We start from the raw sequence: 27,076 nt of genomic DNA, 5'->3' as shown, positions 1-27,076 counted from the left end.
ATAACACAATAAGAGTCCCAGATGAACACGTGGGAGAGGCTTTAATAATTTTGGATTAGCTTTGATTAAACAAACATCAAATCGAATAAAATAAAATATGAACAAACTAACCAAAAACTTTAGCATTCTTGTAATTATTTTTGTTATGATGGTTAGCCAGAAATGAATCAGAAGTGTTTTCATTTATTCTAATTTAGTCGAGTAATGATTTTTAGGATGTGTGTTGGGTGCAAATCATCAACATGACACTTAAAGTATACGAGATCAGAAACAAACCTCAAGGTTAGTATTTTCTTATTTTATTTAAAAATATCTCAAACACTAAATCACACCAAAATAATTGGATGTACACCACAGTAGATTCACAGAGTTGTTTATATAATACAATATTCACAGTTATATTAATATAAAAAATCTACACGTCTGTTTTCTGTTCTTCATTTGCTACTATTGTTAAATGTTCTGGGAAACTGAGGCCTTTCTCCAGGGCGTAGGATCTCCAGCGCTCGTTGTCCGCCTCATGAGTGAGATATCGATGTCCCATCCGCAGCTCGAACTCACGCAGGTCACACCACATCTGGAAGTTCTGCAGGACACATGGACAACGTGCATAAATCATACTGTGTTCATCTGTCCATCCAGTCAATGCACTGAAATGACCTCAAGCAAACTCCACTGTTTTAGTCAATTGAACATGCCCGTAAAATATAATTGGATTTAATTGATTGTTTGAGAAGGTCACCAGACCTGAAACCAGGGATGACCCATGGCTTTGCCAACGCTGAACCTGCGTCTCACCACCACCTGCAGCAGGTTATTGATCAGATTCACCGCTGAGAGAGAGAGAGAGAGAGAGAGAGAGACATTAACAGAAAGAAGGAAAGTAAACCCTCATTTAGGTGTCACACTTGTGATCCTCGGCAGTCAGAAGAGACTGAAGACAATAAGAGTAACTATTTGTTCAAAAAGAAATGGATGTAGCCTACTATATTTTGTTATAATAACATTTATACTTTAATATTTTGTATTTTGCATGGATTTCATGGTCCTAGAGGATATTCACCTCTAAACTATGCACTTTATTTTATTAATTGTATTAATACAGTGTTAAAAAAATAGAGCAAGGTATCATGGAAGACAGATTGGTGTCAACTGGTCGGAGAAATAAAGAAAATCATATGTAATACAAAATATAATAGTGGTGTCAAACTGATGAATCGCATCTAACATAAAAGTTTGTAAATATAATACACATCTTACATTTCATGTAGTTGATTGGTGACAAACATGAAGCAGAGCAACCGCACACTGTGTAAAGAAGCCTATAGAATACGGTTAATTACCCTAAAATTAAGATATCAGGGCAAAAATGCCTGTGTATGAGTTTTTCCTCTCATATTTATATCATATGATATAGTTAAGCAATATCACACGAGTAACGTTAGCAATATCACACGAGTGATGTTTTTGTCCCGAATAGCACGAGTGCAAATGTTATATTGTTTTATACAACAGTTCAATAAATAAGAACTTAATGTTGTGTTATATTTTAGACACAATATTGTCTGTTTTTGCTCAATTTAGCCAACGAAAATATTACCTGTAAAGCCAGAGCAGGACTGTTGTGCATCTCCGAGCAACACAGCGGCGTTTCGTTTCTGAATGAGCGAATCAGTGTTTGAGCAAATCAGTGTTTGAGCAAATCAGTGTTTGAGCGAATCAGTGTTTGAACGAATCAGTGTTTGAGCGAATCAGTGTTTGAGCGAATCAGTGTTTGAGCGAATCAGTGTTTGAGCAAATCAGTGTTTGAGCATATCAGTGTTTGAGCATATCAGTGTTTGAGCATATCAGTGTTTGAGCGAATCAGTGTTTGAGCAAATCAGTGTTTGAGCATATCAGTGTTTGAGCATATCAGTGTTTGAGCATATCAGTGTTTGAGCGAATCAGTGTTTAAGCGAATCAGTGTTTGAGCATATCAGTGTTTGAGCGAATCAGTGTTTGAGCGAATCAGTGTTTAAGCGAATCAGTGTTTGAACGAATCAGTGTTTGAGCGAATCAGTGTTTAAGCGAATCAGTGTTTAAGCGAATCAGTGTTTAAGCGAATCAGTGTTTGAGCGAATCAGTGTTTAAGCGAATCAGTGTTTAAGCGAATCAGTGTTTGAGCATATCAGTGTTTGAGCGAATCAGTGTTTAAGCGAATCAGTGTTTAAGCGAATCAGTGTTTGAACGAATCAGTGTTTGAGCGAATCAGTGTTTGAGCATATCAGTGTTTGAGCGAATCAGTGTTTGAGCGAATCAGTGTTTGAGCATATCAGTGTTTGAGCGAATCAGTGTTTGAGCATATCAGTGTTTGAGCGAATCAGTGTTTGAGCATATCAGTGTTTGAGCGAATCAGTGTTTGAGCGAATCAGTGTTTGAGCATATCAGTGTTTGAGCGAATCAGTGTTTGAGCGAATCAGTGTTTGAGCGAATCAGTGTTTGAGTGAATCAGTTTGAGCATATCAGTGTTTGAGCGAATCAGTGTTTGAGCGAATCATTGTTTGAGCATATCAGTGTTTGAGCGAATCAGTGTTTGAGCGAATCAGTGTTTGAGCATATCAGTGTTTGAGCGAATCAGTGTTTAAGCGAATCAGTGTTTGAGCGAATCAGTGTTTGAGCGAATCAGTTTGAGCATATCAGTGTTTGAGCGAATCAGTGTTTGAGCGAATCAGTGTTTGAACGAATCAGTGTTTGAGCGAATCAGTGTTTGAGCGAATCAGTGTTTGAGCATATCAGTGTTTGAGCGAATCAGTGTTTGAGCGAATCAGTGTTTGAACGAATCAGTGTTTGAGCGAATCAGTGTTTGAGCGAATCAGTGTTTGAGCATATCAGTGTTTGAGCGAATCAGTGTTTGAGCATATCAGTGTTTGAACGAATCAGTGTTTGAGCGAATCAGTGTTTGAGCGAATCAGTGTTTGAGCATATCAGTGTTTGAGCGAATCAGTGTTTGAGCGAATCAGTGTTTGAGCATATCAGTGTTTGAGCGAATCAGTGTTTGAGCGAATCAGTGTTTGAACAAATCAGTGTTTGAGCGAATCAGTGTTTGAGCATATCAGTGTTTGAGCGAATCAGTGTTTGAGCGAATCAGTGTTTGAGCATATCAGTGTTTGAGCGAATCAGTGTTTGAGCGAATCAGTGTTTGAGCATATCAGTGTTTGAGCGAATCAGTGTTTGAGCGAATCAGTGTTTGAGCATATCAGTGTTTGAGCGAATCAGTGTTTGAACGAATCAGTGTTTGAGCGAATCAGTGGTGTGAACTAATGATTCAATGACTCATTCATAAAGAGAGCCATTTAAATAATTCCTAAATTAATCCGCTGTTTGAACTGATCGAATGAATGAATGACTCACTAACTTACTCATTTAGACATTTACCGCCACCTATTGGCAGTTTTCTTTTTATAATTAATAATTATAATAATAATTCATTACATTTATATATCGCTTTTCTCGGCACTCAAAGCGCTTTACATAGAAGCATCTTTTGATCTCCTCAACCACCACCAATGTGCAGCCATATTGCACCAGAACACACACACACACACACACACACACGCACACACGCTTACGGGTGGAGAGGAGACAGAGTGATGAAGCCAATCAGTGTGTATATACTGTATATATATATATATGGGGATGATTAGGAGTCCATGATGGACAATGGGCAGATTTGGCCAGGACGCCGGGGTTAAACCCCTACTCTTTTTCCGAAGGACACCCTGGGATTTTTAATGACCGCAGAGAGTCAGGACAATATATATTTCCAAACTTTTATGCTGTGATTAATCACGATTAATCGATTTGACAGCACACATTTTTTTAAATACATGAGAGTAAGTGATAACAGAATTTTTGGTGCACTGTTCCTGTAATCCCCTTTAAAAGCGTCATTCATCCGTCTCTCACCCTCCAGTGAGATGAGGGACCACGGCTGGCGCGGATACATGAACGAGGCGTTGGTGATCTGCTGATTAATGTCCTCGTCCTCGTTGAAAGGGAACGTCCCGCTCAGGCTGACGTACAAGATCACCCCCACAGCCCACATGTCCAGAGAGCGATTGTAACCGTGACTTCTGATGACCTCGGGCGCCAGATACGCAGGGGTCCCGACCACCGAGCGCCGGAACGACTTCTCTCCGATGATGCGGGCGAAACCAAAGTCACATAGTTTGACCTGAAACAGAGACTGTGATCACATTTGGGACCTCTGGATAGCGAATGACTACATTTACACATTTAGCAGATGCTTTTGTGCAAAGCGACTTGCATTGCATTTTTCACGCATTGCTTGTTTGAGCTGAGCAATATCTGAATACAGGACACATGCAATACTAGACTGAAATCCCTCCGAGGGTACAGACCTGAGGAAACGGCTCAGGTGACGCCAGCAGCACGTTTTCTGGTTTCAGGTCACAGTGTGCGATGTGCCTCAGGTGCAGGTACCTCAGAGCCTCCAGAACCTTCAGCAACACATCAACAGCGAAAGAGATTAAAGATGAAGGATAAACAACACTTCTTTAGTCTTCATTGATTTACGCTCTTAAAAATAATGGTTCCACAAGGGGCTTTTCCTTTTCACACCGATGCCACAAAACCACCATTTGACCTTTCAGTGAACAGTTTTTTCTCAGTGTGAAGAACATTCTAAAAACCTACAAACCTTTTTCCACTATAAAGAGCATTTTGTGGAATGGAAAGATTCCATGGATGTTAAAGTCCCCCTGTAGTCAATCATCTTATCCCTTAAAACTCATCTTTGATCACCAAAATGACATTTTTTCCTTGAATTTTCTTTTCTTCATGCCTTAAAATAACTTGAATGTAACTCAACACCCTTGCCTCATTTAGTATACGCGGATCTATGAATATGCAAATGAGCCCCGCCTCCACTCACTCACTCAGCTCAGATCCACTCATTGACGATCACACGTTGATCTGATTGGTTACAAGGTAGTTTGTGACGTCAGAAACACCAGCGATTTCAAAGCGTGTTTTTGAGACTGTCTTTGGTTCACTGCAGTTTTAAGGAGAAAATACTCAGCAATGCTGTCGACTTATGAATTTACACATGGTTTGTCTTTAAAGCATATTAAAAACATCACATAGACATATAAACAACATTAAAATCTTCACCACAGGGGGACTTTTTTTGATCTGCTCGTTTTTTTCCTTATCAGTGCAAAAGAGACTCAAAATACAATGTTGATTTTGATCTTACATACTTGTGTTTTTCATCAATCGATCCTCTTAAGTGTGTATTTTTTTTATGTATACTCACAATAAAAACAAAGTGTTGTGCTTTTCGCCAAATAAAGAATAATCTGAGGCGATCACACCTGTGAAACGCCCACATCAGCTGGATAACACACACCGCGAGTTCACTTTCAGACTCATGTACTTTACGACGCTGTGAGGAATAATACTATCTTAAAGAATATTCATGGGACCATAGAAGCCAATAAAGAACCTTTATTTTTAATATTGTAATGCATTTGAAAAACACCTGTTCCAATCCTGGGTCTGTTTGGACCCGGTGAAACGTAAGGTTATAAAACAGTCATAAATTAATATTTTTTTAACTAAAACCATATTGTATCTGTGTATCTGTATCATTAATTAGTGATGTTTTATCATGCTATTACTTCATTTACCGCCTTTTTATTAATAACAAAATTGCAAAAAAATGTTTACAAGTAAAGCAGGAAAAAACAGGGTGATGCAAGAAAATATTTATTTTTATCTATATTTATGAGACATTTTCTTTGAATACATAATTTTATGAAATCTATCAGAACATATAATATGAGAACTACCAGGATGAACTCCATTGACTTTGATGGATTTAATTAAATTAATTTGAACTTATAACTCATGACTGCTGAAAAAAAAAATTGTAACAATTTAGTTTAAAGGTTATATTTATTTAAAAAAATCTGAAAAAAGATGTGTGTTTTGTCAGTCTTAACACATATCCAAAGTTTAATTTTTGTACTAAAAACTTTGGATTTTGTCAAAAAATATTGATTTTGTACCTCTTCCAAGTCAAAACTAACCTGAATGCAATAGGACGGGTTAAGATCTATATGAAGTGGATTAGTGTGCAATTCATGCACAACTGTTTTCAACATTGATAATAATCAGAAATGTTTCTTGAGCATCAAATCCTCATATTAGAATGATTTCTGAAGGATCATGTGACACTGAAGACTGGAGTAATGATGCTGAAAATCCAGCTTTGATCACAGGATATAAATTACATTTTACTAGATATTCACATAGAAAAATGTTATTTTAAATTGCAATATATTTCAGAATATTAATGTATTTTACTGTATTTTTCGATCAAATAAATACAGCCTTGGTGAGCAGAAGAGAATAAAATAATCATCTGGCAACGTAGAAATATTAGCTATTAAGGTTATAAAAAAGTACAACCTAAAAGACATCTCAAGGAACTTTAGCAATTGGTTCCCCCCAAAAATGAAGTTGTGTTGGTGTTGTGTGTTTTCAGCGAGTTCATTACCTGAGTGACGAGGAAGCGTGCGGTGCGTTCAGGCAGACGGCCGTTCTCGTGAGATAAAATGGTCTCTAGCATGTCGCTGTGGAGCTTCTCCATCACAACGAACGTATATTCCATCGTCTCAAACATGCCTTCTAAACAAATGACTCCTGGATGAGACAGTTTCTGAAACACACACACACACACACGTCTGGAACATATAACAACAAAAAGCAACAAAATCGGGTTGAATTGTGTGGAAACATACCTGCAATATCGAGACCTCGTTTTTGGTCTGCATCTCCTGTTTGGAGGGAAAGCGTGTTTTATCGATGACTTTAACCGCGACGGGACGTCCCGACTGCCTGTGAGTGCCTCCGTAAACCACCCCGAACTGACCCGCACCCAAAACCTCATCAGAGAAGATCTGATACAGCTCACTGATGTCCTGCAACACACGCGGGAACACACACACACAGAGGTTATTCTGTGAAACACGCCGGGTGTTGTGTGAGGAAACATCTTTACAGTAAATAACTGAGAGTGTCACCTGAGTCTCGTCACCGTTCTCTCCTTCACCTGCCAACACACCACGAGCAACTTTATTTAACATTATAGACATACAACAAACGCAGAACACTGAAACACTAACAATAAAGTCTCATTTGTTAGTTAATGCAACATGATCAATGTTTTTCAGCATCTTTGTTGATGTTAGTTAATGAAAATACTGTTCTTTCTTTGTTTTTGCATCAGTATTATGTATGTAGCAATATATTCAAAGTTGTATATATGTCGATCTAACTGTATCCACACACACACACTCACATAAAACTATATACACTATATAGTAAATCTCAACTGCTTGATCGCTTAATGTAAAATATATGATCACACAGCTGTAATCTGCAACATGCAACTATAAAGCATGAAGGTTTTATAAACATTAACATCATGATTTTCAGTAAAGCTTCTTTGAAACGACGAGTATATGTGAAAAGTGCTATAAAATACATTTAGAACCTTTCACAGCCATATACACACACACACACACACACACACATGCATACACACACACACACACACATGTATACACACACAAACACACATATATATATATACACACACACACATACACACACACACGTATACACACACACACACACGTATACACACACACACATATATATACACACATGCACACACACACGCATACATACACGCATACACACACACACACACACACACACAAATATTTATCAGGCCTATTCCTGTTCTCTAGAACCCTATTTATCCTCTTGTTGCTCTCACCGGGGGCGTCTGTGGTCTCGCACGCGGTGCCCTGAACGGGTCTGAGGGCCAGTTTGAGGGCCGAGTCCCACGACGGGCCGTCCTGATCCGCGAACACACAGTACACCAGTGATGATGTCAGCAGCTCGAACGAGTGCTCGCTGTTGCCTGGCAACACCGGGACCGTGAGCTGAGTCGGGCCTCGCACCTGCAGCACCTCCGACAGAGAGATCTCCTGCACACACACACACACACACACACACACACACACACACACACACACACACACACACACACACACACACACACACGAGCAGAACCTCATGAAGACCTGATGTAGAGTAAGTGTAAACATGGATGTGTTTTCCATTATGAAGTGCTAAAGTGTTGAAGGTCACATGATGCCGTATGAAAATGAACAAACCTTATAGTACTTGCTGCTGTTTTCATTCGGGTACAAGGTGATACTTTTACAATCTAATACCCAGTAGTGACGCTTTCTCTGCAAAAAACAAACACAAAAAACATGATCTACAAACAAAAACACACACACGGATGGATGGAAAGATAGACAGATATATATATACACACACATTCATATATATCTGTCTATCTTTCCATCCATCCATCCATCCATCCGTAATTCTTCACTCTTTTGAACTTTATATTCATCCTGAAGTATCCTGAAACAATCACAGTATCACGGTTTCCACAAAAATATTAATCACAACTGTTTTCAACATTGATAATCAGAAATGCTTCTTGAGCATCAAATATTATTACAATTATATTATAATTATAATATTATTAAATCACATCAGAGTGATTTCTGAAGGGTCATGTAACTCTGAAGACTGGAGTAATGATGCTGAATATCCAGCTTTGATCACACGAATAAATTACATTTTACTAGATATCCACACAGAAAACAGTTATTTTAAATTATAATAATATTTCACTTTTTTTTCTGTATTTTTGATCAAATGAATGCAGCGTTGGTGAGCAGAAATATTAAAAACATGGTCCTGAGCCCAAAGTTTTGCACAGTAGTGTATATAATCATCTCTGAACAGAGAGGAGAGTCTCACCAGTGAGTCAGTGCTGGTGTAGTGGATCAACCAGCCTTTCTTCACCACTCCACTGGCTCTCCTCTTGCTGTGTTTGAGAGACTGCACCACTCGCATCAGAGGGATATTACTGCTGAAGCACGGCCTGACACACACACACACAGATGTGAACACGCTGGATCATCTGTCTCCTGGATCATCTGTGGTGTGAACACTTACGTGACGGGAGTCTGCAGCGTCATCATCATCTGCTCCGCTGGCGGAGGGTCTTTATATCGCAGCTCTTCATACAGAGCGTTTACTGACACCACGGCCGCGTTCTCCTCCGAATCCTGACTCGCCTCTGAAAATGCAATTCACATTTATTTGTAAAGAGCTTTTCACAACACACATCATTTCAAAGCAGCTTTACAGAAAAGTCCACATTACAATTTAGAGTGATCTGTTATCAGAGGAAACTGTCTTAGTTATGTACTTCAGAAATGTACATATACAAAATCACAGTTAGCGAAAAATGTATTGATTTAAAGCTGCAGTCCGTAGTTTTTTCTCTTTGTCGCCATCTCTGCTCGAAATCTGCAATTGCAGTTATTCGCGGAATTATCAGCTTTACGTGCGTTGTGCCTCGGCTCGGCACAGCGCGGACGAATACGATGTTTAGAGGAGAACGTGTGGTTGTCAGTCGCTGCCAGTGTGGATACTGGTATTCGCAATCACAGATCCTACTTTTGGAAAGTATGACCAACATTAGAATTTTCACTGGAAAATGTCGTCTGAACAAGTAACATCCACTTTTGTGGGAAAGGGAGAAAAAGCATTGCAGTAAATCGCGCTGATTAAAGGGATTCTTCACCGATTAGCATAAGGCTTTGTATCAGTAGAAACCCGGTAGTATTTTCGAGTGACCGTGCTTCCCTCCCTCATGTCCCCCTGAGACCAGAGATTTCTGTATTGTGTGTCTGGAAAAAAAACCTCAGATGAAGCAAAAATCGTAATTTAGCATCATCTGAGGCTCTTTTGTCCAGAGGCGAGAGACTCCAGCCAATAGGAGGAGCTCGTCCCGCATGTCTTCAACCCGCCCATAGGGGGATCTCATGATAAAACGCCGTCTTTTCAGTTTTGAGTCGACTAGTAGCCTAGCTGTATCATTTCTCCCGACACTGCGCTCTGTAACCGGTAGGCGTGGCTTGGGAGTGGCGTCGTAGGGCAGCGAAGCAAGTGCATTCTGGGAGTTGTCTTTCATCCACATGAGCCAAAAATACATTTTCTGGCTTTTCTCAGTCTAGAAGGCATCAACTTCTAAAATAATTTCACATTTCTACTACATAAATGACCCAATTTAAATACACAGTCATCTTTCCAGCGGTGAAATATCCCTTTAAATCTAACGATCGCTCACGTCAAACCGTGCAAATTATACTTTGTTCTCAAATTGTTAATGTTAACAACATCAGCATTGCGTGACTACATTTAATGCACTTCCGATATTATCCTTGTTTTAGCATGGGCCGGTTGCAGTCTCTTTATTTCTGTAGCCACTGTACAATCTTTTGCACTTTACAACGGGTGAATCTCCAGCTGTCACTGGAACTGAACCTTTCTGGATCCGCCATCAAATTGATAAGTTTAATTATATCAAGTGCTGCGAGAAAAGGCTATAAATCTCCACCTCCAACATCCTCACACACAATATAGCCTACTAGCCGAGACTCTTCTTTATGTGATCAGATGTGACGTAATGACGCAAAGACATGCTTGAATTTCCCGCGTAAATCCACCAGAACCACTGGAGTTAAAAACATTATTACAAGCTTACCGTTCTGAATCGAGCTAAGGCAAGCAGAGAGTGTTGAACACTGGCTGGTTATGTGTTTGCTCAAACATTTATTTTGGATCATTTTTAACCCAAAAAAGTTACAGACTGCAGCTTTAAACAATGTAATAATTTAATGCAGAAACAATGAGCTCATTGAAGTCATGAATACTTGTTTGTTAAATGATTATGACATTTAAACAAATGTAGCATTGATCACACACATGATCCTTCAGAAATCTGCAGCAGAAACAGGTCTCATTATTATCAGTGTTGAAAACACTTGTTCTGCTTCATATCTTTTGACATCTGTGATACATTTTTTTAGGATCCTTATTACGCGTATTACATGTAGTTGCTGTAGTAATAACTATAAATTATGCATAATTACATGCAACTAACCCTAACCCTAAAGTAAGCACATGTAGTTACTCAATATTATTCGGTACTTAAATGCATAATTACACTGTAACAAAGACACCTTAAAATAAAGTGTAAGCAAAATATCTCTATTATGGGAGACAAAAAACAAACTTATAATTGCCCTAGAAATGTTTTCAATGGTAAATCAAACTGACCTTCTCCGTTTGCCCTCTCACCCCGACAATCAGGAGGAACGAGAGACTCACATCTGCGGTGACAATTAAACTTACAGTCTGGAGAGAAATGAAGAAACATGTTATTGCTCAGAAGACTTAGTGAAGTTCTCAGTATATCAAGGTTGACTTGACTTGAAGAAAGCGATTTTAAACGTTTTCTTTAAAATCTCGACAAATCAAAGCTCAGTTTAAGATCTCTTCCAAAACTCAAAGAAGAGAGACTCATGTGAGATTACCTTTTACCAGGACAAACAAATCTGATTTGATTTCTCACTGCTGTTTAAACTCTTTACGCTAAAAGCGTCCAAAAGGGGGTTTTCTATTAAAGCTTGTTTCCACCACAGAATAAAAAATGTAAAAGATAATTGTGACTTTTTATCTCAAAATGGCAAGTTTATGTCTCGCAATTCTGATTTTATTTCTCAGAATTGCGAGATATAAAGTCAGAATTGCGGGGTTATAAAGTTACAATTGCGAGATATAAAGTCAGAATTGCGAGATATAAAGTCAGAATTGGGGGGGTTATAAAGTTACAATTGCGAGATATAAAGTCAGAATTGCGAGATATAAAATCAGAATTGCAAGATATAAAGTCAGAATTGCGAGATATAAAGTTACAATTGCGGGATATAAAGTCAGAATTGCGAGATATAAAATCAGAATTGCTAGATATAAAGTCAGAATTGCGAGATATAAAGTCAGAATTGCGAGATATAAAATCAGAATTGCAAGATATAAAGTCAGAATTGCGAGATATAAAGTCAGAATTGCGAGATATAAAATCAGAATTGCAAGATATAAAGTCAGAATTGCGAGATATAAAGTCAGAATTGCAAGATATAAAGTCAGAATTGCGAGACATAAAGTCAGAATTGCGAGATATAAAGTCAGAATTGCGGGATATAAAGTCAGAATTGCGAGACAAAGTCAGAATTGCGAGATATAAAGTTACAATTGCGAGATATAAAGTCAGAATTGCGAGATATAAAGTCAGAATTGCTAGATATAAAGTCAGAATTGCGAGATATAAAGTCAGAATTGCGAGATATAAAGTCAGAATTGCGGACAAAGTCAGAATTGCGAGACAAAGTCAGAATTGCGAGATATAAAGTCAGAATTGCGAGATATAAAGTCAGAATTGCGAGACAAAGTCAGAATTGCGAGACAAAGTCAGAATTGCGAGACAAAGTCAGAATTGCGAGACATAAGGTCAGAATTGTGAGACATAAAGTCAGAATTGCGAGACATAAAGTCAGAATTGCGAGATATAAAGTCAGAATTGCGGGATATAAAGTCAGAATTGCGAGACAAAGTCAGAATTGCGAGATATAAAGTTACAATTGCGAGATATAAAGTCAGAATTGCGAGATATAAAGTCAGAATTGCTAGATATAAAGTCAGAATTGCGAGATATAAAGTCAGAATTGCGAGATATAAAGTAACAATTGCGAGATATAAAGTCAGAATTGCGAGATATAAAGTTACAATTGCGAGATATAAAGTCAGAATTGCGAGATATAAAGTTACAATTGCGAGATATAAAGTCAGAATTGCGAGATATAAAGTCAGAATTGCGAGATATAAAGTCAGAATTGCGAGATATAAAGTAACAATTGCGAGAAAGAAAATTCAGACTTTATAACTCGCAATTGTGACTTCATATCACGCAGAATTGAGTAAGTAAGCAAATCCATTTGACCGGCTAATTACACTCCAGACAGCAACATAGTATCGGCCCAGATCCGGCCCACATCTGGGCCAGCACTATTGGCGCTTTTCCACTGCGTGGTACGGTTCGCTACGGCTCACTTTTTAATGGTACCGCCTCTGTTGAGGTTCCAAGTGTACCGTACTGATACTAAAATGTGACGTGAAAACACTGCAGATCACTGATTGGTCAGAGAGAATCGTCACTACCGGCATCATTGGATTTGGAAAATGAGACATCAAACCCGCTAGATTTACTCAGTCAGCAACAGCCACCACAGTATTATATGTTCGCACAATTTTTATTAAACGACTTGCTTAGAAAAAAAAAAAAACTTGAAAAAAGAAATGACTGAATCGTGGTCAGTAGACGAGGTGAAGACGTTCGAGAGGTTGGTCGCCGAGGAGCGGATCCAGCGAGAGCTGCATATTGCGACCAGGAATTAAAAATATTCAGCAACTTTAACGAGCAGTCTATAGACCTTATTCACAGCAGCGCCATCTTTGATTTCTTCAATGGGTTGTACTGTTATTTAATGTGTTTTTGGATTGTTCTGCTCATGAAACACTGGAAAAATATCTTTCCAAGAAATTTCAGTTGACAAAAAACTCCCGACAATAAAGCTGTGGAAAATTGTAAGTCATCTAGGAGCTTTATACAGCTTTTTACAGCGGATGACATTGGCAACACGGCAAGTCTATCCCTCACAGCTTCACTTTCATACCTGTCATGGCGCTGCTCTGAATAAGGTCTATAATCCCACCCACTTTGAAGCGGTACTAAACTGCAGTGGAAAAGCAAACCGAGCCGAGCCGAATCGTACCATGCAGTGGAAAAGCGCCATATGTTGCAGTCTGAGTTCAACAACATTGCCATTGAAATATACAGAGCTACCGCAAAAACTGAAGTTCAAAGACACAATTCTAAGTAGGTGAATTGGGACACAGCATAAATGTTTTATCTGAATCTGTGACCTCTGACCCCTCTCACCGGTGCACTGCATGCCCTGCCTGAAGAGGCCCTTGAGCAGCCGGAAGCAGTGCTGGCACATGGTGGGTTTGGTGTAGGTGTGTATGTGGAAGGTGTGAGGAACACGCGGTCGGCCCTCCTTCCCCTCAGAAACCCCCACACACACCGGCACGTCGACCCAGGACGGCGGCCGAGAGCGCGACGGCTTCCTTATGCTGATCTGATGGAGAAGACAAACTTCGTCAGGGAGTAGATCTGCACGATTAATCGCAATGAAACCGCACGCGATCTGGCAAAGGCGGCGATTATTTGATGCGCAGCTTTTCAGTGCAGCGGCTGATCGGTAGTGAATGCTCCATCTGAACACCAGAGGGCGTCTCACACACACACACACACACACACACACACACACACACACACACACCACATATCCATCTGAACACCAGAGGGCGTCACACACACACACACACACACACACACACACACACACACACACCACATATCCATCTGAACACCAGAGGGCGTCTCACACACACACAAACACACACACACACACACACACACAAACACATCCATCTGAACACCAGAGGGCGTCTCACACACACACAAACACACACACACAAACACACAAACACACACACACACACACACACACACACACATCCATCTGAACACCAGAGGGCGTCTCACACACACCACATACCCATCTGAACACCAGAGGGCGTCTCACACACACACAAACACACACACACACACACACACACACACACACACACACACACACACACACACATCCATCTGAACACCAGAGGGCGTCTCACACACACCACATACCCATCTGAACACCAGAGGGCGTCTCACACACACACACACACACACACACACACACACCACATATCCATCTGAACACCAGAGGGCGTCTCACACACACACACGCACACACACACACACACGCACACACACACACACACACACACACACACACACACACAACATATCCATCTGAACACCAGGGCGTCTCACACACACCACATATCCATCTGAACACCAGAGGGTGTCTCACACACACACAAACACACACACACACACACACATCCATCTGAACACCAGAGGGCGTCTCACACACACCCACTCTCACACACACACACACACACACACACACACACACACACACACACATCCATCTGAACACCAGAGGGCGTCTCACACACACACACGCACACACACACACACACACACACACACACACACAACATATCCATCTGAACACCAGAGGGCGTCTCACACACACTCACACACCACATATCCACCTGAACACCAGAGGGCGTCTCACACACACTCACACACACACTCACTCACTCACTCACTCACACACACACACTCACACACACTCACACACACACTCACTCACACACACACACACACACACACACACACACACACACACACACACTCATCTGAACACCAGAGGGCGTCTCACACTCACACACACACACACCACATATCCATCTGAACACCAGAGGGCGTCTCACACTCACACACACACACACACACACACACACCACATATCCATCTGAACACCAGAGGGCGTCTCACACACACACGCCAAATATGCCCCCAGCAGAAGTAAGATAACACACATCAGGAAATCCCTATCTCTGTTGCTGAATAAACAGAAGATTGAAAGGCTTTGATTAAACATGAGTAATAAACACACGACTGCCTTATTCTGTGTAAGAATCACATCATCTCACAGAAGGAGGAGCTCGACTGTCGTTATGAAGTGAGTTTGGAGTAAAAGCATGTTATTAAATGTTGTCTTTTGTTGGACAAGAGGTTCATAAATGCTTCTCATGTTTGAAAGATGTTTGAGCGTGTTGCTTTTTCAAATGCACGTTATAAGCGACACAAACTCACAGTGCTTTAAGAAGGAGGAGCGTTTACAGAGCTGTGCATCAAGCTGCGCATTACAAATAATCGTGATGTGCCAAGTCCATTTAAGTGTAATCGCATGTAAACTGCGATTAATCGTGCAGCCCTATCAGGGAGCCTTTGAAACCGTGGACAGAAACTCAAGCGTTTGGTTGTTCGGGGTAGTCACCTCCTCCAGGCTTCCTCCCGCGTGGCTGGAGAGCGACGGGGCTCGCGGGCGTCCCGGGGGAAACAGCGACAGGCTCGGCCCGCACCGGCGGAACACGCGAGAGCAGTCGTTGGGCAGCTTGAACGCGCAGCGCTTGTGGAAGTCGAGGCCGCAACCTGAGGACAGTCACAGTAAAACATCAATGCTCTCGGAGAGACTTCTGAAGTGTTTCCCGCAGTCTCAGTCACACTTCAGTGATAGACAACAATACGCAATAAAACTAATACCAATCATCATGCCGTAGAAGCTATGCAATAAAATAAATACAATATCATTTATATTATAAATAATAAATTTAAATATTGTAAGAAATATGAATATTAAATAATAAACAAACGCATAAATAGGAAATTAAGCAATACAATTAAACAAAAATGTCCTGTATAAGAATACATTTTATAATATTTTCAGTGTTTGGTGCAGTCGTAACTTTAACACATTTCAGTGTTAAACAACAATGCAAAAAAAGTCCTGTTACTAAGCAAGAATAAATCAATTCCAAATAAATATTTATAAATAAATTAATATAATTAATGTTATAAAAATATTAAATAAGAAATACAATATATAAATAATAAACAAACAAACAAATAAGCAATAAAGTATGTAAATATTCTGTATAAGACTTTATTTTTGTTGCATTATACAGTGTGTGATAAAGCGCAGTCATACCTTCACATTTCAGGCCCTGCCGGACGAGGCCCCACAGCATCTCTCCACAGTAGTGACAAAACGTTGGTGTGCGATACGATTGGACGACTAAGGAATGTGGGCGGTACTTTGTTTCGGTCACCAAAGCCGTGCCTATAGAGGGATCAAAGTGATTGACAGCTGTCAACATCATATGCATGGAGTGTGTGAGTGTGTGAGAGTGTTTGTGTGTGAGTGAGTGTGTGTGTGTGTGTGTGTTTGTGTTTGTGCGCGAGTCTGAATGGGAATGTGTGTGTGTGCGTGTGTGTGTGTGTGTCTGTCTATCTCTGTCTCTGGGTGGGTGTGTGTGTGTGTCTGTGTTGACTGACCAGTGAGCACCACCTCCACGAGATCTCCGTCACGTAAGTCATGTTTTTCAGTGAGTCTGTGTAAGACCTGCTCAGTGTTCGGCTCGTGTCTGAACAACAGCAGCTTCTCCTCCAGACCATTGACACTGCACTCCGGAGCCTTAGAGAACACACACACACACACACACACACACACACACACACACACAATAGTAGATGAGCTGCAGAGTCTCTGAACACTCACACACACACACACACACACACACACACACACACACACACACAATAGTAGATGAGCTGCAGAGTCTCTGAACAACACTCACACACACACACACACACACACACACACACACACACACACACACACACACACACACACACACACACACACAACAGTAGATGAGCTGCAGAGTCTCTGAACACACACTCATGCTGATCTTAGTAAAAGTGGGTCAGATCTCGGGTGAACGACTGCATCATTCTCTCGCTCATGTCTTTCAAATGTCAGTCATTCGCTTTTTAAATCAAACGGATGTGAGTCAAACTGAGACTCTGAAGTCGATCTGAAAACATTTAGGAAACATGAATTGTATTAAACACATAAACAACACAAATTGTACTAGTCCAGATGTTTTAGTTGACAGTATTGAGACTTGAGTGTTTTTATGGAGCTAAAAATAAAATCATTGCTGGTTAAGGTTACTTTTAAAAGTAATGCATTACAATATTGAGTTAATCCCTAAAAGGTTTTAGTGTTTCTAAAAAGTAATTTGTTACATTACTTTTACGTTATGTTTTCTCATCTGGGCTGTTTGATTTTAATCGGCTTGTTTGATTTTAATACAAAAAACAAAAAACAAAAAAAAAAAAAAAAATCTGATTTTGGCAAATGTAAAGGCCCGTTCACATCACAAATGAAAAGAATAAGCCTCAGGCTGAAGGAAGTGCAGATTCACAATCATTTACAGTAGAGGGAGCAGATCACATGACTAACGTAGTGATTCAACGACAGCACTAAAAACTGTGAAATTACAGTGTTTTTGAGGGGATATGGTTGAATAATAGAATAATATCTATTTTTATTTCATCATTAAGTAATACTTTGAAAATACCATATAGTTCACTAACCCTATTACTTCATTAGTTCAATACCAAGGTAATTCACTGTACCGCCACATCAGCTTCAAACACACAGTCAACTTCCTGTCTGAGACTGAACACAGAGGAGAACCTCAACACATCACACCAAATTCTGAAAACACGAACACACACACGTTTCCGTCGCAGCCCGTCACGCAGAGTGTGTCGTTCTCAGGCTGGTCAGAGTGTCTCTTTGTTGTGGTGGTGTTACTGCATGCAGGTGTGTGTGAGGCGTTTACCTCATGTTCACACCGCTGGATCTTTCTGGAAGCGCTCGGGATGCCGTATCTGAGGTAAAGCACGGGATACACACCACGCTGCAGTATTTCAACCTTTTTCAGACCCCCTGATGGATATCAAGATGAACTAATCTTTCACTAAAGTCCACAAATAATTGGGGACCACGTGCACAAGATCACAGCCGTGGAGGTCATTTTGAAGACCCCTAAACGTCTTTCGCCGAGGTGTGCAGTTTACGACCAGAGCACACCGTGCGCAGTTCATGTTTTTACATTGCTTTAACTCATCAAAATAAGTTAAGCAGTTTTCAACTTTTTCTTAATAAGTTATACAAGATTCAACACATTTTTTTAAGTCAGTTTAATGTGATTTGAGTTGAAATTACTTAAATATCCAAGGTGATTGTACGTAAACGCAGTGTTTTTTTTGTTAATAGTGTGGTTAGGAGACCTGAAGGGCAAAACATCCATAGATCTGAAGCACAGGCTTGTCAATCTTCCATCGGTTATATGAAATTTCTGGGCACTTGTGATTCATATATTCATAGATGCCACCTACGTCACTACAAATAGAACGCCGCCATATTTGCGACCGACTCGCCCGGTATGGCCGCCCAAACTGCCCATTTGAATGAGAGAGAGAGACAGAGATACCTGGAGAAAATTTCTATTTTAGGCTCCGATCCTTATTTTTTACCCCCAGTTTTCTTAAGTCCATTATTATCTGCCCCAGGCTTGCCCCAATTGGCCTTTCATGATATAGAAATACTTAAGTCATAGAGCTTCATGGCGCTCGAGTCCATTAGGCTCGACTCTTCATGAGAGTCGAGGCGATGTCATGAATGAATCTATGAATCTGCAGCTGTTCGGCTGGCATGAATGAATCTATCTAATCCGTCCATCAGCACAGCCAGAGACATCAGCCGAATATCATAAAAGACTGCCATATCTGTCCGAAAGAACAGATGTTCAATTACAGAGAGAAGGTTTAATACACACAAATATCGAAATGAAAGAATCTTTCGAGTCGAATCTTTTTGAATGATTCGGCTGCGATTAAAAGCTATCAAGAGGTAAACTCAGTGATTATAATATAACGACTTAAATTGCAGTTTGTTCGTCACATAAAGCTATCATATGAATAAATAACGATATTAAAGGAAAACTTCAGTAGATGTGAAAGATAAGAATAAAAATGATAATAATTCAGCCAGCGCTAATACCTGTATTTACATCCTGTTTTCGGTCAAAGTCCAAAGTAGTCGATTGTCGAGTTCACGCGCATGATCATAGGTAACTAAACCTATGCGCGTGAACTCGACAATCGACTACTTTGGACTTCGACCAAAAACAGGATGTAAATACAGGTATTAGCGCTGGCTGAATTATTATCATTTTTATTCTTATCTTTCACATCTACTGCAGTCAGATTCACCCATGTTCACTCTGAAGGAATCACTCACATGGCCTGTGCACTTGTAATGACACATCAAGGATGTTAAGAGGCTAAAAGCAGGTTTAAAACGTGCCCCATTGAAGTCAACAGGGTGCAAATTTAAAAAAAAGGATAACACGGTGTAGGCAACACCGATTTTTGTCGTTGTTCTCTGTATTGACAGCACTCCAAATTTACAAAAAAATGAGCTCAATGTTAAAATTGACCGGAGTTCTCCTTTAATATAACGGACGAGTCGTATTAGATCACTTTTATGATACTTTTGTGATGGTTTTTTTTGTCTTTTATTATTATTATTTTTTGCGTGACAGCCCCCAGTAGGCTAACGTTACTCATTCACTTTCATTACATCGACAAGAAGAGTCTCCATTAGGCTACATATTCAAAAATGTCCCTTTGTCTTCCGCGGAAAGTAAACTTAAGGATTTGCACATGAAGGTGAGTAAATGACGGCAGAATTAGCATTTTTGGAAGAACTAGTCCTTTAATATGCATTTCAAGGCTGAGATTATGCATCGTCTGCAGAGCTACTTAAACAAAATAACATCTAAAGCGCATGTGACGAAGACAATATCTTTATGAACTTCAGAAAAATATTTATTAGATTTAGGTAGGTATTAACTAACAGACAGTTATATTCAAAACAACCCCAAATCTTACTAACTTTCCATGATAAAGTGCATTTAAACAGACCCAACAATAAAATGAAGACAAAACATTATCTGTCGATATCTGTCTATAATGTTGGCCTCTGAGAGTATAATGGAAATATAATTAACCACAAACCAACATGAGACTTCAAGTCTTTTAAATAAATGATTCTCTCTTCTCTCTTCTTTTGGTATAGAATAAAATACCAGTTCAGAGTTCCTCTTTCGGCTGTTGTTGCAGCCAACTGCACAACATATTGCAGGCATTACTGAGACCGCCGCGGTCGCAAAGATGGCGGCGCAAAGCTACAGTGACGTCATGTGAATCGAATGAATACAGCACCTGCAGCAGTATTTCAAAAACAAGATCCAAATGGATTAATTTGAATTTTTTTTTTTTTTTTATGGAATATTGCAGCATTTGCATTATAATTTCTATAAAATTCATGTGCTCTCGTAATCTGTAACTCTTTCCACACAAGCCTTTTTTTTTAGTTTTTTTTTTTAGTTATCAGCCAAAGGCAGAATTTTTGTTCATTTTCACAAAACTTTTTTGGCTCCCACTATATATATATATAATCTAGTTTCATTAGCATTCATTAGCATCTAGCATTTTTTTTAATCAACACTTGAATGTGGGCATGTTTAATTAAAAAAGCAACATTTTAAACAAAAGCTCAGAAAGTAGTTGCGTTTTTCGTCAGGAATCCGGATCGTGTCCATCAACTCCGGGGCAACCTGTCACTCACATGAGATCCAACAACAGCAAACCACAAAGATCCAATCATATCCCCATCAACAAAATCAAGCGCCGCCCTACATTTGTTCATAATCAAGAAGCAGTTTCACTCGGATACGTCAGCTTCAAGAGCTCGTGTGTGCGCGTGCGTGCGTGTGTGTGTGTGTGTGTGTGTGTGTGTTGGCACTCTGTGATTACCTCAAGCTCACACGAAACATTTCAAAAACTGTTAGCCTTTTATGTTCAAACCAGAGTCACTTTGAGCGTCGTAACTTTGGAGATGTTGTTTATGCTCTAGCAGCAACATTACACACTAACTAAAGTTAAAAAAGTGAAATTATAATCAACCACCCATTTAACATGCAATTTTTCAAAATAATATGCAATTTTCAATTAACCTCTAGCGATAAATAATTAAACCTAATTTTATGTATTTTCCCCAGATTATGTGATTGGACTTAAGTTTAGACACTTTTATAAAAACAGAACTGCAATATTTAAAATAAGAATATAACCATGTTTCTGCGATGACTGAGATTAAACACGCAATGTAATGAGATCATGTAAACATCAAGTGTGCTACTAACATTTATCACTGCGTTTGATTTCATACAGTATTTATAGATAACATTAAGTACTGTGAAGTATGCAATGAGCAATCCAGTCCAAAGATACAGTATACTAAATGAGCATGTATCTAATGTGTGTGAATGACATATGAGAGCGGTGTTCGTGTGTGTGTGTGTGTGTGTGTGTGTGTGTGTGTGTATATGTATGGGAGGTCATTCCATAAAAAAGGTCAGTGTGTGTGTGTGTGTGTGTGTGTGTGATGATCCTGTACCACTGCAGTGGAAACTGCACCATAAGAAGGTCAAGCAGAGAAACAGGTGTGTATGTGTGTGTGTGTGTGTGTGTGTGTGTGTGTGTGTGTGTGTGTGTGTGTGTGTGTGTGTGTGTGTGTGTGTGTGTGTGTTAGGGGAAGAGTCTGTGGTTGGAAAGTTACAGGCAGATGCTGTGAACCGCAGAGGACAAACAGAGAGGCGGCCGGAGGAGGAGAGATGCTGAATGAGGTCTGAGATGTGTGTTTGTGTGAATGTTTGAGTAACGCCTAATTCTGAAGTGTCTTCTTACACACACTCTCTTTAACTTCCCCTTCTTTCATGAATCTTCCTCTAACAAATAGGTGAGAATTCTTCTTATAACCAAAGAAATGACCACTCATAGCAACAGCATAGAAACCACACAGAACAGCCTGGCAAAACATGTATCTGAAAATGGTTAGATGATCAAAAACACATATAGACAGATAACATCTGCAGATTGTTGAACTATGATAGTTCATTCACTTCACAACCTGTCGAAAGTAAACCAAGACTTCATGAACCAATCATTGTTCAAACACTAAGCAATGGAAATGTTTTGCAGGGACCAAAGGCAGACTAAAGGCCAGTCAAGTCGTGCTATCCTTCCTCTTTAAAGTTAAAAGGGTGAAGGCTATGAAAAGGTACTTTTGTTGTTGGAGAAACTGAGTGTAACAATGGACTGCATGCATGCGCTTGACCTTTTGACTGGGGGAAGCAGCCCTGAAGTCATTGTCAGTAATGTGTGTTTATTAGTGTGGGTGTTTGACTGACACTGCATGGATGCATAACGATGTACGGGAATAGTTCCACTAAATATGAAAATTATGTCGTCACATAGGTGTCGATTTCATCATGAGTAATTCTGTACCCACCACTTTTAACTTAACGTCCATAATAATTGGACTTTGGGTTAGATTTTCTGACAGTTTTCAGTGGTTATGAGGAGCAATACGAGAGAGAAATTTGGTAATCATTGTTTAGGTACATTAAACCACTTCATGTCATATTGTCAACATGGTACTTATGAAGCAGAATAGTGGGTTATAGTCTAATGCTTTTTGAAAACTTAAGGCTTTCTTCTTCATAAAACGAGTCGGACATTTTTGTATACATTTTTATTTATTTACATTAGTAAGCTACAGGACATCGTCTTTCAAAACATGACCTGCGCGAAAGAGAAAAAAATAAAATAAATAAATAAACCAATAAATCGTCAATTACTCATGACGTCACCCTGGGTTAACGTTCACTGTTTGCGGTGTCGGTGTCAGTGTCGCTTGATTGGACGAACAACCCACGCGATTTGTTTACATAAAGGCTGTATCAGTGCGCATCTCATATATTGCCGACTGCACTATCAACTTTATCCTGACTTTTCACACAATAAAGGCAGAGCTGACAACTCTCTCGCGTTCAGCGTGAGACTCATGCAACACTTTTCACAGCAAAGAGGACACTGACACCGACACCGACAGACAAGACAGAGCAGGATCCTTTTGATTTGAAACTAATTCTCAGCTCTCAAATTCGGTCAATTTTATTACGAAATTCAAACAATAAATACAGTGTTGGCGCTTTTAAATGTGACAGATCGCTGTAGCGCCTCAGTTCAAGCGGCACGTGAACCGATCATCTCTCTTTACTACTAGTTAGTTAATAGTAAATAAACACGAATAAACAATAATAGGTAGGTTAAGTACAACTTATCGAAATGTAAATGCCTCATGCATCGATCAATCAGTGTTTTTCAACCGGAAAGAGGTCAATAAAACAGCTGGAGAGCAAAATGTTACATTTACCTCAGGAAAGCCATTTGATGACCATTGCAGGTTAGTTGGCAAGAATAATTTGTATTTTATAATATATTTAGTATTAGTAGCCTGCAAATGTGTATTTTGCTAAATATGTGCACTATATTACATATTTATTCTATTTTTACTTATATCATTAAAATAGGCCTATTATAAATGTGTTATTATAATAAAAAACGCATTATATTTAATTTGAATTGTTATTTTTAACCTTTAATAATACCAGCTGACAGAGCTCTCTGTAGCCTGTTTACAGCATTTTATGTGAGAATTTCTTTCTTGAGAAAACTGAACATGTATCTACTGTACTATTTAACCAAATGAATCGATGTTGAATCAAGATCGGAATCAAACCACAAGAATTGAATTGAAATTGTATAAATTGTATCAAGCAATAATAAAAGCAGTAGCCTACCAGTCATTGCACCATGTAAACATGGTAACATGTTGTCACTAAACTTAGTAAAATCATGTTTAGTTAGGCTACCAAATGTTTTGACATCACAATAGCCTACACAGTTTTTATTTAAATTTGATTTTTTTACATACCCCCAATCCACCCTTTCCAATGAGACGGCGTCTTCTTCGCTCATCATTCGTCATTTTCCCCCTCAAATGCTAAAACTACTGTTTACAACGCGCTGTGTTTCTGTGACTGTCCAAAGTATGTGAATATGAGGCACGTGATTGGTCGTCAGTGGCTAAGCATCTAGCAGTGCAAGTTAGTATTTACGGGTTGGGAAGTCGTGTTTACGTCGTCAGGTGCGTTCAGTCACTTTCGTTGGAGTAAGATGGCGGAGTAGGCTACTTCTCTTAATTACACTAAATACAGCAAGTTTTTTAACTCTACTTCTTGAAAATGAGTGTGAAAAGAATGTGGATCAGGTATGTTTTACTTTTTATGTTTTTAATTAATTTATAAAGCCACTGTAAACTTTATCATATATTATATATGTTATATTATGCTATCATATTTTGTGCAGGCAACTAGCTATATTTGTTGTACAGCCTGACACTGATGAACACCTATAAGTATTGCTGTATTCTGACTTGTTTCTCACTGACATGCCACCAACTTGTCCAGATCGGGGCTTAAAGTCCCCCTGCAGTCAATAATTTTATCCCTTAAAGGCACACTATGCAAGATTTGTACCTTAATATAACAGTAATATAAACTCGTAGTTGGGAGAATCATCCCGATTGCAAAGCAGGAGGGGGACGCCGCTGGCAAAACCAGCAACCAGCAAAACCAGCAAAAACCTCTATGGAAGACACCAGCACGCATTTCAGACATGAATCATGACAGAGTCGACGAAGAAAACGAAGAAAGCACGGTCGGAAGAGTGCAGAGATGGCTCTGCATGAGTGGTATTTACGACAGTAACGTTAAATACAAGTACTCCACAGCGACTCTAGGGGTCGCTGTTTGAGAAAACCGGAAACTGCATAGTGTGCCTTTAAAACTCATCTTTGATCACCACAATGACATATTAAATGTTTTTTCCTTGAAAAACACAGTTCGCCAAAAGTAGTATGTCCGAATACATAGTTTTCGAAAAACAGTAGGCGAAAAGTACCTGGATGACCTACTACTTCCAGCGAGATTCTAAAGTGCGCATACGATGGACACTTTACTCTCTCATGAGGCCACAGGATAGGACTTGTGAATAGCAGTGAAGCGACACAAATGACGCTAGAAGGTCACGTGACGGTAACAACATGGCGGATGCAGTACATCTGAATTTCATTCATACTACCCATATTCAAAGAGCATGCTTCTTTTAACAGTCTGAAGTAAATGGAAATTCAAATGTATAAAGACAGTACACCTTTTCAGACTTGACAACAATCAATTCCCAGAGGGAAAGAACAAGCCACACCCTCTATTTTTCTCATTCAATATTCGTATCACTCAAAAAATAAATGACAATACTGAAGTCGGCCGCAACTTCCGGTTCACGCAGACTTTAAAGACGTCGGTCTAGTGCCTGTTAACATTGAAAGAATGGAATGGTTTACATTCCACAAAAAGAATGGAAAAGCAGAGCAGTAGAATTAAAAAACGCGTTCTGTGTGAACACTGCATCGTTTCACACTGTGCACGTTTGGCACCGCAAAGCGGGGTTAACGCTGTGGTAAAAAGCTAAAAAGCATTCCTAATCCCACTGCTAAATTACAAATGTACTCCAAGTGTACTCATTTAGCCCGGGGTTAAGCGCAGTCTGGAAAGTCTTTTTATAGCGCTTTTTGTGCTTGACTGCCCCATTCACTCATTTGTTGTATGAAAGTCATACAGGTTTGGAGTAAATTATGACAAAATTTTAACTTTAAGTTTTAACATCACATGCTCGATAAAAACATAAAATGTTGAGGTTGCACAGTACCTTTCTCTCGATGATTTCTGCTGCGAGATGCTTCGCCTGCTGGAAGCCGAGGCGTCCCTCGGGGATCTGTACCTCCTCTTTGAAGAGCCCGATCTGAAAGAGGACACGCATGGGCCTCGTCACTGTGTATTCGGGCCCCATGGACAGCTGAGAGAAAGAACCTGAGAGGAAAGAGAAGAGGTCATCTCAGACCAAACTCGGTTCCTTCAGACGTTCACAGGTTCAGACTTACCTGGACCCATCTTGCTGTTTTTTTAACTATCTTGTAATTGCAAATCTGTTTTATAGTGCATCACTAATGGTTAAATATATCATCATCAGAAAGCCAAAGATCTTTGGATGAAAAATGCCCCAAAGAAGAGGCTCCTTCAAGCTTAAGGCAGCAAATGAAACTAGCATTGACCTGCCTTTGTTAACATTAAGATTAAACCTTAATATAGTCGTGCTCCAAAAGAGGAACTTACCAGAGACATAACTGCTGATGTCAAGGCTTTTTGGGCGGAGGTTTGTGTTGGCAGCCATTTTCTTAACGTTGGTGAATTCGAACTAGCACATTTCACAGACCTGTTTGAGACGCTTCTGTCGCTGCTCTGGTTTCCTCATGCTTTAGCAGTCGAATGACAGGCAGCGGAGACAGGAAGTTGACACTCAAACTTCAGTGTTTCTGCATGT

At 39.7% G+C, this 27,076-nt stretch overlaps 1 protein-coding gene across 3 annotated transcripts; it reads right to left on the bottom strand.

Moving 5' to 3' along the window:
- Positions 1 to 12: 12 nt before the first annotated feature.
- On the bottom strand, positions 13 to 27,076 carry prkd4 (protein kinase D4). Of its 3 annotated transcripts, none has more exons than XM_079867438.1 (18): positions 26,869 to 27,076; positions 26,405 to 26,565; positions 17,144 to 17,282; positions 16,797 to 16,928; positions 16,086 to 16,240; positions 14,006 to 14,204; positions 11,287 to 11,364; positions 9,115 to 9,238; positions 8,917 to 9,040; positions 8,253 to 8,330; positions 7,850 to 8,063; positions 7,089 to 7,117; positions 6,807 to 6,986; positions 6,563 to 6,724; positions 4,401 to 4,499; positions 3,946 to 4,213; positions 748 to 833; positions 13 to 586 (listed from the first exon to the last, which is right to left on the bottom strand). In XM_079867438.1, exons 1-18 carry the CDS (start codon positions 26,924 to 26,926, stop codon positions 416 to 418), a joined length of 2,457 nt encoding a protein of 818 aa, XP_079723564.1. In that variant the 5' UTR covers positions 26,927 to 27,076; the 3' UTR covers positions 13 to 415. The 3 variants fall into 3 exon arrangements, with proteins under 3 accessions (XP_079723564.1, XP_079723565.1, XP_079723566.1); XM_079867439.1 differs by lacking the exon at positions 26,869 to 27,076 and adding an exon at positions 26,637 to 26,846 and having other exon boundaries at positions 25 to 586; XM_079867440.1 differs by lacking the exons at positions 26,405 to 26,565; positions 26,869 to 27,076 and adding an exon at positions 18,502 to 18,612 and having other exon boundaries at positions 25 to 586.

Source organism: Squalius cephalus, assembly GCF_949319135.1.
Source record: "Squalius cephalus genome assembly, chromosome: 3".
Taxonomy (NCBI): domain Eukaryota; kingdom Metazoa; phylum Chordata; class Actinopteri; order Cypriniformes; family Leuciscidae; genus Squalius; species Squalius cephalus.
The sequence above is the reverse complement of the archived record's forward strand: the minus strand, read 5'-3'. Positions and strand labels throughout refer to the sequence as shown.

Excerpts from the sequence above, each read along its gene's own strand:
- prkd4 (XM_079867438.1), bottom strand. The coding sequence starts at position 26,926 with ATGGCTGCCAACACAAACCTCCGCCCAAAAAGCCTTGACATCAGCAGT. Across the intron at positions 16,929-17,143 it reads CGTGGAGGTGGTGCTCACTG|GCACGGCTTTGGTGACCGAA; the intron begins GTCAGTCAACAC and ends ATCCCTCTATAG. Across the intron at positions 7,118-7,849 it reads CGAGACCACAGACGCCCCCG|GTGAAGGAGAGAACGGTGAC; the intron begins GTGAGAGCAACA and ends GTGTGTTGGCAG.